This window comes from Carcharhinus amblyrhynchos, chromosome 28 (assembly GCF_965287045.1).
Source record: "Carcharhinus amblyrhynchos chromosome 28, sCarAmb.v2.hapA, whole genome shotgun sequence".
NCBI lineage: Eukaryota > Metazoa > Chordata > Chondrichthyes > Carcharhiniformes > Carcharhinidae > Carcharhinus > Carcharhinus amblyrhynchos.
Window position 1 is genome coordinate 16,204,897 of NC_137351.1, and position 17,239 is coordinate 16,222,135.

Here is a 17,239-nt window from a genome sequence, read left to right on the forward strand (position 1 = left end):
CTTCTCAAGAAAATTGGAAGTGTTTTTGCTGAAATTTCTCACCAGTTCATTTTACTTAGACATTTAATAAAACATTAAGATTCGGAGCACTGTCTGATCCAGGTCCTGTCATAGACTCCACACATCAAAATCCCTTCTAGTAACGAAGCAGCGTGTGTGGATCTGGATTTAGCTGCATTCTCCACCGTCCCTGTGCTCTCTCTCTGGGATTCACGACGTGGAGATGCTGGCACTGGGGTGGGGTAAACATAGTAAGAAGTCTCACAACACCAGGTTAAAGTCCAACAGGTTTATTTGATAGCAAAAGCCTCTAGATTTTGAAGCGCTGCTTCTTCATCAGGTGAGTGGGATTTCCGTTTACAAACAGGGCATATAAAGACACAAACTCAATTTACAAAATCATGGTTGGAATGCAAGTCTTCACAATAATCAAGTCTTAAAGGTACAGACAATGTGAGTGGAGAGAGGGTTAAGCACAGTTTAAAGAGATATGTATTATCTCCAGCCGGGACAGTTAGTGAGATTTTGCAAGCCTAGGCAAGTTGTGAGGGTTACAGACAGTGTGACATGAACCCAAGATCCCAATTGAAGCCGTCCTCATGTGTGCGGAACTTGGCTATCAGTCTCTGCTCAGTGATTTTGCACTGTTGTGTGTCATGAAGGCTGCCTTGAAGAACGCTTACCTGAAGATCAGAGGCCGAATGCCCGTGACCACTGAAGTTTTCCCCAACAGGAAGAGAACACTCTTGCCTGGTGACTGTCAAGCAGTGTTCATTCATCCATTGTTGTAGCGTCTGCATGGCGTCCTTGCTATACCATGCCTCGGGACATCCTTTCCTGCAGTATATCAGGTAGACGACATTGGCCGAGTTGCAAGAGTACGTACCGTGTACCTGGTGGAATGGTGTTCTCACGTGAGACGATGGCATCTGTGTCAATGATCCGGCACGTCTTGCAGAGGTTGCTGTGGCAGGGTTGTGTGGTGTCGTGGTCACTGTTCTCCTGAAGGCTGGGTAGTTTGCTGTGGACAATAGTCTGTTTGAGGTTGTGTGGTTGTTTGAAGGCAAGAAGTGCAGGTGTGGGGATGACCTTTGTGAGATGTTCATCTTCATTAATGACATGATAGAGGCTCCAGAGAAGCCTTCACTGGGATTGACAGCTTCCAGTGAATCCTCGCTCACTGTCACAACCAGAGAGTGAAAGGGACAAATACAGACACCAAGGTCAGCACTGGAGGCTGGGTCACAGGGTCAGTACAGGGGATAAAGGGATGGGCTCATTCAGTTTAATCCCAGCAATGTACTACACCTGCTGCTTCCAGGAGGTTAAAAATAATCACGGTTTTAATGCACAATGTTGGCGCTGTAACACGTGTATCCCTTGCTGCTTTCACCCAGGCTGGTGGGCTGACAGACTGATGCATTGTTTCTTGGCACATAACCACAGACAGTGGATGCAGCACCCTAGGATTTATATTCACATAATGATATATTCACGTAACGGGGCAGCACAGTGGTTTGCATTGCTGTCTCACAGCGCCAGGGACCCAAGTTCAATTCTGGCCTCAGTCACTGCCTGTGTGGAGTTTGCACTTTCTCCCAACTGTATGGGTTTCCTCCCACAGTCCGAAGATGTGCGGGTTAGGCTGATTGGCCGTGTTAAATTGCCCCTAGCGTCAGGGGGATTAGCAGGGTAAATGTGTAGGGTTACAGAAATAGGACCCGGTGGGAGTGTGGTCGATACAGACTCGATGGGCCAAATGGCCTCCTCCTGTACTGTAGGGATTTTACAATTCTATGAATCGCCAACTCTTTACAAATTATATTACAATATAACCTGATTATAACCTCTTGCATTTAGATACTGTCCAGGGTGAACAGCAAGAGCAGTGGGAAGTGACTGAGTGATGAGGGGTGGCTAGCGGTTTAATGGAGTGGGGTTCCTCCTCTGAGCAATGATACAAGGTGCATAAAACTCATGGATTGGGTGGGCTACAGGATGAGAGAGAGGGGGGATATCACTTAAATCTAATTTAAATGATATTTCGACAACTGCAAATTTACTGCGAATTTCTCTTGTCTCCTGCCTGCCGCAAATGCATCTGTCCATGGCAGTGTTGGTAAGAGTGACCGCCACACAGTCCTTGTGGAGACAAAGTCCCATCCTCACATTGAGGACACCTTCCATCATTGTGTGTCCCGGCTACTGTGCTAAATGGGACAGACTCCAAACATCCATGAGGTGCTGTGAGCCATCAGCAGCAGCCAAATTGTACACTAACACAATCTGTAACCTCATGGCCTGGCATATCCCCCACTCTCCCATTACCACAAAGCCAGGGGATTAACCCTGGTAACACGGTAGCAGAGTGCTTAGCACTGCTGCTTCACAGCTCCAGGGACCTGGGTTTGATTCAATTTAGCATGGCCAATCCACCTAACCCGCACATCTTTGGACTGTGGGAGGAAACCGGAGCACCCAGAGGAATCCCAGGCAGACACGTAGAGAATGTGCAAACTCCCCACAGACAATGACCCAAGCCGGGAATCAAACCCGGGTCCCTGGAGCTGAGAGGCCGCAGAGCTATTAACATACGAACCTCACTTGCCCTCCAGAGAGATGGTAATCTCTGCAAAAGGAATTGGAGACACTGCGCTCAGGTTTGGGTCACTTGCGAAGCTCTCTAGGGCCCTCTTGTGGCAGTAGACAATTCTCCAGCAGCACAGATCAAAGATCTGCATTTCTATAGCACCTTTTACAATAGCAGGGCATCCCAAAGTGCTTTAAAGACAACTAATAGATGTTAATAGCAGTGACTGTTGCAGCAACTGATTTTTGCATAGCAAGATCCCACAGCCAGCAATGTGATAATGACCCAGATATATCTTTTAAACAAAGGGAAGTTGTTCCACTGCGTCTGCAACCTAAATTTTATCAAACATTTGTTCAGCACCATCAGGTCTACTGTGACCAATACTGAGCACCGCTCTCTTGGACAGATGCGAAAGCTTAGGAAAGGCTGCAGGGAATATTTACAAAAATGGTTCCAGGGATGAGGAACTTCAGTTAGACACAGAAAACAGGAACAGAAAGGGGCTATTCAGCTCTTCAAATTACAGAGATGTTGTTCCCATTGCTCTCGAAGCTGTTGCCATTGGGTGGTGATGGTACAAGGGGCTGGGGAAGCAGATTTAAGGCTTTGGGCAAATTATAACAGGAGGGATTTGGGGAAAGCCCTTCCTCCACAGTGAGCTATTGAGCTGCAAATTACTGCCCAGGGGGTTGGGGGAAGGGGAGAGGGTGAATAATCTCAAAAGGATATTGGATAGGTACTTGGGGGAAATAAAGATGCAATGCCCAGAACCAGTGCAGGGGGAACTGACGGGAATGTGAGATGGAGGCAGATTCAATCCAGACTTGCAAAAAAGAATTGAGAAAACTGCTAGTAATATTAAAAAAAGGTGCAAAAGTAAGCCATTCGGCCCCTCGAGCCTGCAACATCATTTAATATGGTCATGGCTGAGCGTGCACTTTCCGTATCTCAATCCTGTTTTCTCTCCATACCCCTTGATCCCTTTAAGCCACATCTAGCTCTCTCTTGAACATGTCTAACAAACTGGCCCCAACAGCTTTCTGTAGTAGACAATTCCACAGGTTCACAACTCTGAGTGAAGAAGTCTGCACTGAGAGACCAGGGAAGGTTGGTGGTGATCTGGGTACCTAAAAACTTGAAGCTTTCGACCATTTCTACTTCGTCCCCACTGATGTAGACAGTGGCATGCCCTCCACTACGCTTCCTGAAGCTGATGACAATCTCTTTGTTTTGCTGGTATTGAGGAAGAGATTATTGTTGTCGCACCAGTTCGTCAGATTCTCTCTCATTCCTGTACTCTGTCTCGTCATTGTTTGAGATCTGACCCACTGCGGTGGCGTCGTCAGCAAACTTGAAAATCGAGTTGGACAGGAATTTGGCCAGACAGTCGTAGGCGTATAAGGAGTACAGTAGGGGGCTGATGACACAGCCCTGTGGGGCACTGGTGTTGAGGATGATCATAGAGGAGGTGTTGTTGCCTATCCTTACTGATTATGGTCTGTAAGTTAGGAGGTTCAGGGATCCAGTCGTAGAGGGAGGAGCTGACTCCCAGGCCACGGAGTTTTGCAGGAATAATGGCATTGAAAGCTGAGCTGTAAACAATAAATAGGAGCCTTTGTTTTCTAGGGTTGAGTGCAGAGCTGGGGAGATGGCGTCTGCTGTGGACCTGTTACGGCGAAAGGCAAACTGTAGTGGATCCAGACCATCTGGTAGGCAGGAATTGATTTGTGCCATGACTAACCTTTCAAAGCATTTCATAATGATGGATGTCAGAGCCCTTCACTCAAAGGGTGGTGAATCTCTGGAATTCTCTGCCCGTTGAAGTGGTGGAGGCTGCCTCGCTAAATATTTTTAAGACGCGGGTTGATGGGTTTTTGATAAGTGAGGGGATTAAGGGTTATGGGGAGAGGGTGGGAAAGTGGAACTGAGCCATGATCTTATTGAATGGCGGGGCAGGCTCAAAGGGCTAGATGGCCTACTCCTGCTCCTATTTCTTATGTTCTTATGATAGTCATCAAGGCACACTGCCTGGCTTTTCTTTAGTATAGGAATGATGGCACTGTTGCTTGACCAGGTGGTAGTGTAGTTCAACAAGCACAGGGTGATAGGGGAACAGAACTCAGTGTAAATTAGGGCAGGGATAGGAGAGTTTTAGATAACCTTAACATTATGGTGGGTAGTGTGTGGGAGAGAAATCAGAGAGCTTAGGAAGAGTTGAGTCTGGAAGTGACAAAGAAATGAAGATTTCAATAGGAGGGGGGCTGAATTATGGAGGTGGAAATAAGCAGGTTCTGTGTTGGTGTAAACATATGGTCAGAACCTCAACTTAGGAAGACCTTCATTATTGCAGTGAACTGAAATGGTCCCAACACAAACCGATGGAACACCACTTGGAAGCAGACACCCCCAGCCTTCAATCCATAAGAATGGAAACAGTTGCTTATTCACGCCGAGGCCAACCCTTCAACTCTATTGGCTTTTGTCTAGTGTCACATTGACTGGGTTTACCATCGACCAGCCAGTAAAACCTCAAAAATATCTACCAAGCTGCTGAGATGTGACCCTGCCAAAGTCATTCATGTCTCTAACAACCTCTTACAGGTTAGTTAGGTTTTAACTTTAGTTCTTAAGAAATAAATATTTTAAGGGTAGGAGGCATTTTTTTAAAAAAATGCTTAAATTACCTTTGTATTACTGGGGAGGGGTGATGATGATAGGGATGTAATAGGTGTGATTTGCATGTGGAAAACACAGCACATAAATCAGCTTTGAATAGCTTAATGTTTTAAAGTAAGCTCGATCTGATTTGCACCCTGCCATCCCAACACAGCCACACTGTTTATCTGCAGATATAGGGTTCAACTCAGGCTGCCATTGGTGGAGGCACAGCTAGCGAAAGTGAGTTAAGCACCACTACCATACAACAGTTCGAGAAGGTCAGATGGTACAGGATAAATAATTCATCAAATAAAGCACATGAACTTCAGGCTCCAATTAAATCAAGGCATCAAAACAAACTCTCATTTCCGCAACTTTATCTCAGGAAAGCTGGAACACAAAGGGAAAGTTAATTATAAAGATCCACTCAGTCTGCATCTAGAACAACTGCACTGAGTCTGGACACAGCCCCTCAGGAAGGGTACTTTAGCCTAGGAGGGGGAACTGTGCAGATTCTCATCAGAATTACATCAAGACTAAAGCAGTTAAATTGGGAAGATAGGTTGCATAGATTAGACATACATTGCCTTGAATTTACAAGATCATAGGATCCCTACAATGCAAAAGGAGGCCATTCAGCCCTTCAAATCTGCACCCACTCAGATTATTTTACCTAGGCCCTGTCCCTGTAAACCTACATATTTACCCCGCTAACCTACATGCCTTGGGACACTAAGGGGCAATTCAGCATGGCCAATCCACCTAACCTGCACATCTTTGGAGTATGGGAGGAAACAGGAGCATCCAGGGGAAACTCATACAGATACAGGGAGAACATGCAAACTCCACACAGAGTGACCCAAGGCTGGAATTGAACCCAGGTCCCTGGCAGAGGGCAGCAGTGTTAACCACTGTGCTACCATACCACCTAAGATAAAATGGGTTATTTAATTGAGGAACTTATGAATGAAGGTTGATAGCATAGAGAGAACACATTTCCTCTGGTGCTGGGGTCTGAGATGGGAAGGTTCGGGGGTCGGGGGGTGGGGGTGGTGGGGAGGTGTGGGTGGGTTTACCAACCTTAAAATTGGAGCCAGGCCAATCAGGGGCCATGACAAAAACACTTCACAAAAAGCAGTGGCACCTTGGAACACTCCCTTATCGCAAAGTTGATTTTTGATTTATTATTGTCACATGTATTAGTATACAGTGAAAAGTATTGTTTCTTGTGCACTATACAGACAAAGCATACCATTCATAGAGAAGGAAAGAGACTGCACAAAGTAATGTTACAGTCATAGCTAGAGTGTAGAGAAAGATCGACTCAATGCAAAATAGGTCCATTCAAAAGTCTGATAGCAGCAGGAAAGAAGCTGTTCTTGAGTCGGTTGGTATGCAACCTCAGACTTCTGAATCTTTTTCCCCGATGAAAGGAGATGGAAAAATGAATGTCCAGGGTGCGTGGGGTCCTTAATTATGCTGGTTGCTTTGCCGAGGCATCGGGAAGTATAGATAGTCAATAGATGGGAGGCTGATTTGTGTAATGGATTGGGCTACATTCACAACCTTTTGGAGTTCTTTATGGTCTTGGACAGAGCAGGAGCCATACCAAGTTGTGATACAACTAGAAAGAATGCTTTCTATGGTGCATGTGTAAAAGTTGGTGAGAGTCATAGCTGACATGAAACTGGGGGTGCAATATGCAATGTGACAGAGGATTTGACAGGAACAAGGGTTATGGAGCTAATGGGTAATGCACTCCATTGGCTATGAAAACACTGATTGGGCGAAGGCAGCTTATGGGGCTGAATAGCCTCCTCTTGTTATACTGCTCCTTATAGGATCTAACAACACAGAATGCCATTTGGCCAATCATACCTGTGCTGGCTCTATCAGTGCTACCCACTTTCCCCCACAAACTCCCTGAAAGTTTCCTCCTTTCAAATATTCATCCTTTGGAAAGTTATTAAATCTGCTTTAGTCAGCCTTTTGGGCAGCACACTCCAGATCATAACTTGCTGTGTCAAAATATCTTCCCCATCTCTTCCTCCTGCTGATTACCTTACTCTTGACATTTAAATGACAGAGTCCACCAGCAATCATGGGATCTCCCCAGGGCTACAGCAATGACAGTTATACACACAGGGTCAGAAATATACCTTGTTTTCTGCTTCCTACGGTTTCAGAGATAAATCCACATCTCTCCAACAGTCTCCAGCTCAGTTGACTTACATTATTCCTTCCTGTTCCCTCATAAGAGTAGAATGGTTGTAACCTTGGTGATCTAAATTGGTCAATTATCATAACCCTGAAAATATGAATAGGTTTAAAAATAACATTTTATTGTCAGTAATTTCTACAGACAGAACAGTAGAAACTCCAGTTATATGTAGCAGTTTCATCACAGGAAACATTATGCCACAAGCAAATGAAGCTTTAAAAAATAAAGGCGTTAGAAATACAATAACCTTACAATATTTAAGCTTTTTCGATATCAACAATCTTCTAAAATAGAGATGTTCAGTGTTTTGCAATTACATTTTAAAGTGCCATAGATTGATAACCTGAATATACTTAAAAATAGATGGCCATCAATTTCTATTGTAGATCTGTGCAAAAAAAATACAATTTTTAATTATATTTGCAAAGCTCTTTTTAAAATAGTAAACTGTGCCTTAATTAAAATATCTCAAGGGTTGATTCACCAAGTGCTGAGTGGCCTACACGGAATAATTCAGGTTACATTAAAAGTTTAATGATATAATGACTGAATATTCCCTCAGTTCTCTCGTCATTTACTGAGATTAAGTTCCATACTCGTGAGCCCAAATGGTGAAATCACAGTCAAGGTCAATCCTGCTCACATTCGAGGTCACCCCAGGTAGCGAGCAGCAGCCCGAGACGTTTGTGACACCACCACCCCAACCCCGATACCCAAACTGTGCCCCTGGCTAGGAAGAAACTCAAGCCGCACGTTTCTGTGTTGCAGTTGGTAGGACTTCAGAAATCCTCGATGGGGCAGAGAAATCCAAATTTAACAAAGAACGCAATAAATGTGTCAGGTTATCTCTGCTTTCAGTGTGTTGTTGGAGTGCTCCTCACGTAAAGCAAAGAGAAGGGACATCACTGCTTTAATGATGCATTCGGGTAGGTAGTTGACTGTGTAAGTGCATATTCTGACAATACATCACAGTTAATACCACGAGTTTTGGGAAGCTGTCCCAAATCTCCAGTGATTGCTCATTATCTCACTCCCACCGAGTTATACCACTGACACAGCCTGCATCGTGCTTATTAATAATCCTAGTGCATCACAGGCAGCATTACTCATGGTTAGTCAGGTAAAACTGTCAGCAGATGGCTTTATTCTGTTGCAAACGTGCTAATTTGTTGTGCTGGCATCAACCTTGGCTTATCCAAATCTACTTCTCTAACTTACCCTGTTCTGAATCATTCACTTTGATGACCTACACTGACTCTGGTCTCCAAAAGTCTCCCATTTAATATTCTCAGGCTGGTGTCCCACGACAGACATCCATGCCCTGACATTTTAACTAATCTCTGTTTCAGCTGGTATGATTGCACTGCTGCCTTTTGGATAACAAATGATGTTAAACCAAGGCCCCAGCTGCCCTTTCAGGGGGAAACACACAAAACATCCATGGCCATTAACCACAGAGGAAGAAAGGAGTTCCTCCAGTGTCCCGAACCAACATTTAACTCACAGACAGTATCACAAAGGGACAATCATTCCCACATTGCTGCTGATGAGAGCTAGCTTTGTGAAAACTGGCTGCCACACTTCACTAACTACATTCCAAAATAAAAGTACTGCACTGCATTAAGCTTTGGAGAACCTGGAGATTATGAAAAGTGCAATATAAATGCAAGTTTGTATGTTATTTCCCCATCCTTGCTGCTCTGATTTAGTTTTGCAATTCCTTTTCTTGTTCCTGAGGCAGTTAGGGATGTGACATGAATGAATTTGTAGAAATGAAAGTTATTGACAAAAAGCATGACGGCTATTACTGAAAGAAATGATTCATCTTGCTTGATGTTAAAAACAAAGACAGCTGAATTGAAGAGCAATGTTAATTATGTTCTACAATAATTGGAAAAAGGCTCAAAACAGGATAAATGTGAGGTTATTCACTTTGGAAGTAAAGACAAGGCGGCAGATTACTACCTGAATGGCTGTAAATTGGGAGAGGGGAATGTGCAGCGGGACCTTGGTGTCCTTGTGCAGTCACTGAAGGTAAGCATGCAGGTGCAGGCAGGCCATAAAGAAGGCAAATGGCATGTTGGCCTTCATTGCGAGAGATTTCGAGTACAGGAGCAGTGTTGTTGCAATTATACAGGGCCTTGGTGAGGCCACACCCAGAGTATTGTGTGTAGTTTGGTCTCCTTTTCTGAGAAAGGATGTTCTTGCTCCCGAGGGAATGCAGTAAAGGTTTACCAGCCTGATTCCAGGGATGGCAGGACTGACATATGAGGAGAGATTGTGTAGGTTAGGATTGTTTTTGCTGGATTCAGACAAATGAGGGGGGATCTCAGAGATTTATAAAATTCTAACAGGGTTAGACAGGTAGTTGCGGGAAGAATGTTCCCGATGGTGGGGGTGCCCAGAACCAGGGGTCACAGTCTGAGATTACAGGATAGACCATTTAAGACGGAAATAAGGAGACATTTTTTCACCCAAAAAGTGGTGAGCCTGTAGAATTCATTATCACAGGAAGTAGTTGATGCCAAAACATTGAATGCATTCAAGAGATGGCTGGTTATAGCACTTGGGGTGAATGGATTCAAAGGTTATGGGGAGAATGCAGGATTAAGCTATTGAGTTGGATGATCAGCCATGATCATAATGAATGGTAAAGCAGACTCAAAAGAGCCAAATGGCCTCTTCCTGCTCTTATCATATATGTTAGGGGGAAGAGAGACGGTATTAATGGAATATTTCTCAGCTTGGTCTTAAAAAGGAGACTAATCTGTGTCCCCTTAGATTTAGTCTCCCTGACAAGAGGAAATACCCTCTTAGTATCTGCCCTGCCCAATCCCATCAGGATCTTTTGTTTCAATATTATCTGGGTCATTGAATCCATTAAAGGCAGAGTTAGACAGATTTTTGAGAGACAATAGGGGGGAGGGTTATGGGGCAGCTGACAGGAAAGTCAAGTTGAGACTACAATCAAACCAGACATGATCTTATCAAAGGGCCAAGTGGCTTACACAAACTCCTAAGTTCTACGGTCCTATGAGTCAGTGTGTATGCAGAATTAGGAGACAGGAAACTGAGGGTCAGGGTCAAGACAAGAACCTTATGGTCTTTGCTGCTCCTAAAAATAAAAATTAAAATTAAAATGCAAGTTATTGGAGACCAAAGCTACTCAACTCCAATTAATGCGCAACTGAATCTGTCGGTGTGATTACTGATTTGCCAGTGGATCAGTATTATTTTGACTCTAGTAAATCAGCAAATCCTTTCATCTCACCTGGCCATGGTTACTTCACTTGGCAGAGACTCGAATTGGTGATTAAAATACTGAAACCTTCATTTTGTTTGTTACAATGATTTTCTGTCAGACTGGATAGAAGCAGATTTAGCAGAAAGTTGCCTCAAACTGCACAGCAAATGGGGAAAGAGTTATGGTCAGCTGTCCCATTCTTCAGACTGGCTGCCATCATCTGCTTCTTCATCTGAGTCTGGGGATACTTTCTTCATTCGCTTCATGGCTGCTTTAATGCTACGCTCCAACTCATTGACTGGATCAGTATTCACAGGCACGTTAGGTCCCACAGTTACTTTTCGCAACTGGATGCCTTTCCGAATTGTAGCTAACATGTTTTCACGCAGGTCATCCGATCGGTCCACACATTGCAGCTTTGTCCGATCAACTTTTTTAAGCAAGATTTCACCACGCTTCAAGGAAGCCAGCACATCATCCATCGTTCCTGTGTGGAGATAGAGGGGGAGGAAGGCATGGGAAGGGGGAGTACAGACTCAAGTTATAATGTAACTGCATTGTCTAATTGCTCTAATATACTCGGAGAACCGTGCATCACCTTGCTCAAGATTTACTGTCAACTGACAAAACAACAGCCAAAATGCAGATTTTAAACCAATCACCACCATTCCATTTAGAAAAACAAACACCAACATGAGCGACTGTATGTATATTACTTGGCACTGCAATTTCATTACCTATATTTTCCTTGATGGATTTCTTTGCTGAATTCTCGGCAGAGAAGACGAGTCGCTGAACCTGTTCACCATCTACTGAAGTACTTTTGTGACCCAGCAAAGTACTCAGGGCAGGTGGTATTGGGGGAGGGGGTGGGAGTGGGGGTGGGGGTGGAGGAGGTGGTGGGGGAGGAATTGGAGAAGGTACTGAAGAAATCCCTTGCATCTCTGGCTGTCCTGGTGGCACAGTACTTGCTGGGAGGAAGATTTGCACTGGAATATCACGGGTAGCTGGAAGACTGTTCTTTGCTACTTTTGAGGTCCTGGTGCGCGCTTGTTTCTTTCTAGCAGAATGATCCACAAGGGACTTTGGCTGTTCAGATACCGAGGAAGCTGCAGACAAAGGCGTGAATGGTCTCTGCGCCTCAGGAGTTTGGCAACAAGGTTGAAATACAAAATGTGCTGAAGAGTTCTGGAATTGAATTAATTTTTAAATCACAAATTTTGCAATTTAATGAATCCAAGTGTATCATTTATACTCTATAAAATGTAGAAAAAGCTTCTAACAATGGGGACGGTGTGGCAGGGTCTGTGGGTGCCAGGATTCTGGCTTACACCCTCAATGGGATTTCATCACTAAGGATGAGGTTCCCAGTGCCAGGAGAACAATTTCAGGCTGGGTAATTACAGTAGAGTCTTCATCACTACAACCCTGCAAGAGGCACATGACACCAGGTAAACAAATGGAGGTAAGAATTTAAAAGGTGCTCTGTTCAGGACAGGTGTGTCTCTTTATAATGGGGTAAAACATCCCAAAGTGCTTCTTAGGGACGTTTATCCAAGAACATCTGACACTAAGCCACTAAAGGAGATGACCAAAAGGTTGGTCTTAAAGGAGGACAGAGAGAGATAGATAGAGGTGCAGAGGTTTGGGGAGCCAACCCCAATACTTGGGGCCCAGGCAGCTGCCAATGGTAGTGATTAAAATCAGAGATGCTAAAGAGAATAAGATGAATGCAGAAATCGGCGGCTGGAGGAGAGTTTGGGGGAAATGAAGGGTAAGGCCATGGAGGGGTATGAAAATAAGGACAAAAATTTTAAAAACAAAGGTGCTTGTTTAGCTGGGCGTGTGTAGGTCAGTGAGCACAAAGAGATGATGGGGAGATGGGAATTGCTTAGAGTTTAGACAGGTGCAGCAGAGATTTGGATGACTCAATTGTAGTAGGAAGGGGAAGAGCAGCCAGCAATGCATTGGAATAGTCAAGTCTGGGAGTGAGAAAGGCACGAATGAGGGTTTTGGAAACTCAAGCAGGGACAAAGGTGGAAATAGACAGTCTTCGTGTTGGCACTGGTGCAGTTGGATACTCATCTCAGTTAAATATAGAATCATAGAAAACCTATAGTACAGGAAGAGGCCATTTGGCCCATTGAGTCTGTACCCAGGTCCTATCCCCATATATTTACCCACTAATCCCTCTAACCTACGCATCTCAGGACACTAAGGACAACTAACCCACACATCTTTGGGCTGTGGGAGGAAACCCACGCAGACACAAGGAGAACGTGCAATCTCCACACAGACAATGACCCAAGCTGGGAATCGAACCTAGGTCCCTGGAGCTGTGAAGCAGCAGCGCTAACCACTGCGCTACCGCGCCACCCAAGGACACCAAGGTTATGAGCAATCCAGTTTACCTCAGTTACCAGGGAGAAGAATGGAGTCAGTGACTGGGAAATGGAATTTGTGTTGGGGACTGAGAAGAATGGGTAAGGTCTTCCAATAGCAAGTTGGAGAAAATTTCTGCTCACCCAGTACTGGATGGGTGTCAGCAGTTTGATGATTTTGAGATAGTGAAAGGGATGATAGAAATGATGGAGGGGGAGCATTACTGTTAGCAGCGTACATGGAAACGAAAGCTGTGCTTGTGGACGATGGCACTGAGGGACTGTAGATGAGCACAGATTTTTGGGAAACAGGTAGGGGGAGAGTAACAAGCACCCACTCCATATCTCTTGGACCAAAACCACGCTAAGGTCAAGAGTCCAGGGTCGAGGACAGATCCTGGAAAGTGCGGGTCTTGCTCACGAGACACAAATGTGGCAGCTCTGAAAACTGGGATTATGAATGAGAAATCAGGACAACGGGGATCAATCTCTACCTCTTTAAATGTACGGAGTCGCTGCAAAGTCTTCTGCCGCTCCTGGTTGACCCATTCCCTTCTCCTTTTGTCTTCCTCCCTTTTCTGATCACGTTTCTGTGGAAATACAGCTTTATAGAGTGAGTCTGAATGAAAGAGCTCCCCATATCACCCCTTACATCCATGCTGTGTGTTCACTCACCGCCTGGATAATGTGGTGTTGGCGCATGCGTTCCTGGTTTCCTTGCTGCTGCTGCTGCTTTGTTTTTTGAGATTCCTCACACTGATCCTATTGACAGGAAGGTGCCATTAGAGTCTGTCGGTGAAGATGGAATCCAATAACTTGACTTTCTAGACAATATATCTTGTGGGATCTTCCTGGTTTTTCTAAGTCTCAACCATGCAAGTCAAAGTGAGATTCATAAATTAGTGGAAGCTACTTGGAAAGGATTTGATGAAAATGGTGCCATGAATTACACACAGGCAGTGCTTCAAGTTGTTTCCTGTGTAACAAAAGGCTCTACTACCTGCTCTCCTGTACTGCTTCATTTTGATCTGAAGCTAACCACACACCCATCCCAATCTACTATCAGGGCACAACGTTGTTTTCTGGAGGATACCTTGCCAACCTAAAAGCACAAACTTCATCAACTAACACAGCATTCCATCTATATCCTCTACACAATATTAGAGAATAGCAAAGTAACACGGAAACAGGAGGGAAGCCCATACAAAGTACCCGGAACACCAGTGACCAATCCACCAAAAGACACTGAGAGGGATTAATAGCAATACTAATAATTATGGAGGAAAATGATAGCTATATTAATAACTGTGTCCAGTGAAAAGAGTTAACAGAGAAATCATAAAAGCCTAAACAATGTTTAACTGCAGGATAGTAGGCAGCTAGTTCCAGACACCCGACCTTCAGACGAGGAACAGGAAAGATGCTGTGCTGGGAAAAGGCCTTTAATTCGGGCACTGGACAAGAGAGTGCTCTAATATCCAAACACAGCTGGGATTCCTAAAAGGTAGGGGAAATCAATACTCAACGGAGGCAAGTAAAAATCTCACATCAATTGGACAGTATAATCAAGCAAGTGTAAGGTGATTGTGATTGGTTTTAAAACTGCTTTTATATAATGTAACCTTAATTAATAACTATGATTGGATGTAGATAACTCCTATTCTGTTATTGGTGTATGCTAATTACTTGTAATCGAAGCTGAGACTTTAATTGTCTATGTGTACTTCTAAATTTTTCACTCTGAATGACTTCATTTGGCATCCTGTAACTACAGTGTTTAATAAATCATCTTAAACCACTCTGGCTTGTTCTGGCTACTTGAGCGGAACAATAGTTACGAATACAATAAGGAAACCATCGTAACAGCTCCGTAACACATTGCTTTGCTGAATGAAGTCAGCAATTGTTGTACATCATCTCACATTTACTAAACATGTTATTTGGCATTGGATTCTTTCTTTTGAATACCTCAAATATAAAACCTTTAACGAGGCACTTTGCCTGTAAGATATTGACAAATCAGGATTATTGAAACATTCAAGATTCTGGAGGAATTGGACAGTGTAGATGCTGAGAGGATGTTTCTTCTTGTAGGGGGAATCTAGAACTAGCGGGTCACAATCGCCCATTTAAGATGCAGTGAAGAGGGATTTCCTCTGAGACGATCATTTATCTTTGAAATTTTCTTCCTCAGAAAGCAGAAGGGACTGGGTTACTGAATATGTTCAGGGCAGAGTTGTATAGGTTGCTGATTGACAAGGGAGTCAAGAGTTATGGGGAACAGGCAGAAAAACGTAGTTAAAGCTATAATCAGATCAACAATAATTTTAGTGATGGACTGAAAGAAGTGCTCCTCCTCTTAATTCTTATGTTCTAAAATGTAATGAACAATCCATTTCTGGATGGTTTGTAGGCCAGAGAAAACTAGCAACCACTGAGAAAGCTTTGTGCAAAAAAAAGCCAATTTATAGCCCAAGGGCATCCACAAGGTGTAAGTGACGTTCGAAGTTTAACTGATATAAAAAGAAATGCTGAGGGCACCATTCTTACTCCGTTGAAATGGAGATGAAAGATCCAGTGCATCCTTGGCCTGATCTGGTCAGAGGGCCACTGAAAACAAGGCAATTCCCTCACCCAAGAAACAATTAAACACGGTCAGTGGGTGGGTAAACTCCCATTCAGGTTAGAGGTTGACACAGGATTGATTGGCTGAACAAAAGTCACTTGAGAGAAAATAATCTTTGCTGATAAGATTTATGAAATTGCAATTCTGGAAGCTGCGGCGGTGTGAGAAGTAGAGGGACTCAAATTATCGAAACAAAGTATCTCAGTTACAGTGGATTTCACCAATTACCCGCTTATTTCTCAAATAGGATCGACGTGCACCAATACGACCTCGCTTCGTCTCCAGCTGGTGAGCCTTGTGCCATAATTTCTTAATTTCTACTGAGCGGGTGTCGTGTACCAGCCCCTGCTGCTCAGTCTGAAGCTGTTCAGGATCTTCATAGGTATCATAATAAATCACCTCCTCCTCTTTTTCTGCAATCAAAGAGCAGTGAAGAATTTCTATTGGCTGGCAGTATTTTTCTCTCTCAATCCGAGTACATTTTTAACTCATATTTTTGGTGTCTTTTTACTCATTATTTCTGGTTTGTGTTTCTCACCCTCTCAGTTATGAACCCTAGCTCCCTACTCGCTCCAGTCTGTTTGATATTTAGATGTGCCCCAGGGTAATAACATGGAACATTCCTTTAGTGACTGATTCTAGTCAGTGTCTTCCTCCACATCTTTGATGAGCTGTCAAATGGTAATACACTGAACCTGGCTCCTGGCTTTAAAACACCAGCAAACTGATTGAAAAATGACAAATGGATAAATAGCAAACAAGCATTTGCAATAGATACAAAATGGTCTCAATTCCTTACAGTGACAGAGAATATTCCAGAACTCCAAAACTGAACACTTCACAATGGCAGCGAACGTTTGCCTTGTTCCTACCTGCTGAGTGTCAGTTTCTGTTTTTATTTGAGATAACAGTGTATTTGGTTCAAAATGTTATTTTCAAAGTAATGAACAGAAATATGTCGAAAAATTCTCAGATTCATAGAATCCCTAGAGTGCAGGAGGAGGCCATTCGGCCCATCAAGTCTGTACCAACTCTCCTATAGAGCATCCCACCCAGGCCCTATCCCCATAACTCTATGTACTTACCCTGCTAATCCCCTTATCATACATATCTTAGGACACTAAGGCACAATTTACTCTGGCCAACCCATTTAACCTGTACACCTCTGGACAGTGGGAGGAAATCGGAGCACCGGGAGGAAACCCACACAGATACAGGAAGAACATGCATAAAAACATAGAAGCTGCAGCAGAAGGAGGCTATTTGGCCCTTCGAGTCTGATCCACCATTCATTACGATCATGGATCCAACTCACCAATAGAAACATGATGTTGACCAACCATGCAAACTACACAGTCACCCAAGGCCAGATTTGAACCTGGGTCCCTGGTGCTGAGGTTTCAGTGCTAACCAGTGCGCACTGTGATATCTCAACTTCCCACAGAAGGTTCTAAAATGAGAACCATTTGCTAGTTCAATATTGATAGGGTAGTAACCTGAGAAAAACATTTATAGG

The 17,239-nt window shown here is 43.9% G+C and overlaps 1 protein-coding gene across 3 annotated transcripts in view; it reads right to left on the reverse strand.

The window, feature by feature from the left end:
• Positions 1 to 315: 315 nt before the first annotated feature.
• Positions 316 to 17,239, reverse strand: part of whamm (WASP homolog associated with actin, golgi membranes and microtubules) — a 29,442-nt gene continuing 12,518 nt past the window's right edge. The window contains exons 6-12 of one of the 3 annotated variants that reach the window (XR_013889619.1): positions 15,952 to 16,136; positions 13,773 to 13,859; positions 13,592 to 13,687; positions 11,454 to 11,904; positions 10,744 to 11,203; positions 7,411 to 7,559; positions 316 to 4,185 (exon numbers count right to left, since the gene is read on the reverse strand). Coding sequence is in view for 1 of the 3 variants with exons in the window: in XM_080214421.1 (XP_080070547.1) it covers positions 10,902 to 11,203; positions 11,454 to 11,904; positions 13,592 to 13,687; positions 13,773 to 13,859; positions 15,952 to 16,136 (1,121 nt within the window). In the remaining 2 variants the exon portion in view is untranslated. The other 2 variants (XR_013889618.1, XM_080214421.1) reach the window with 2 other exon arrangements.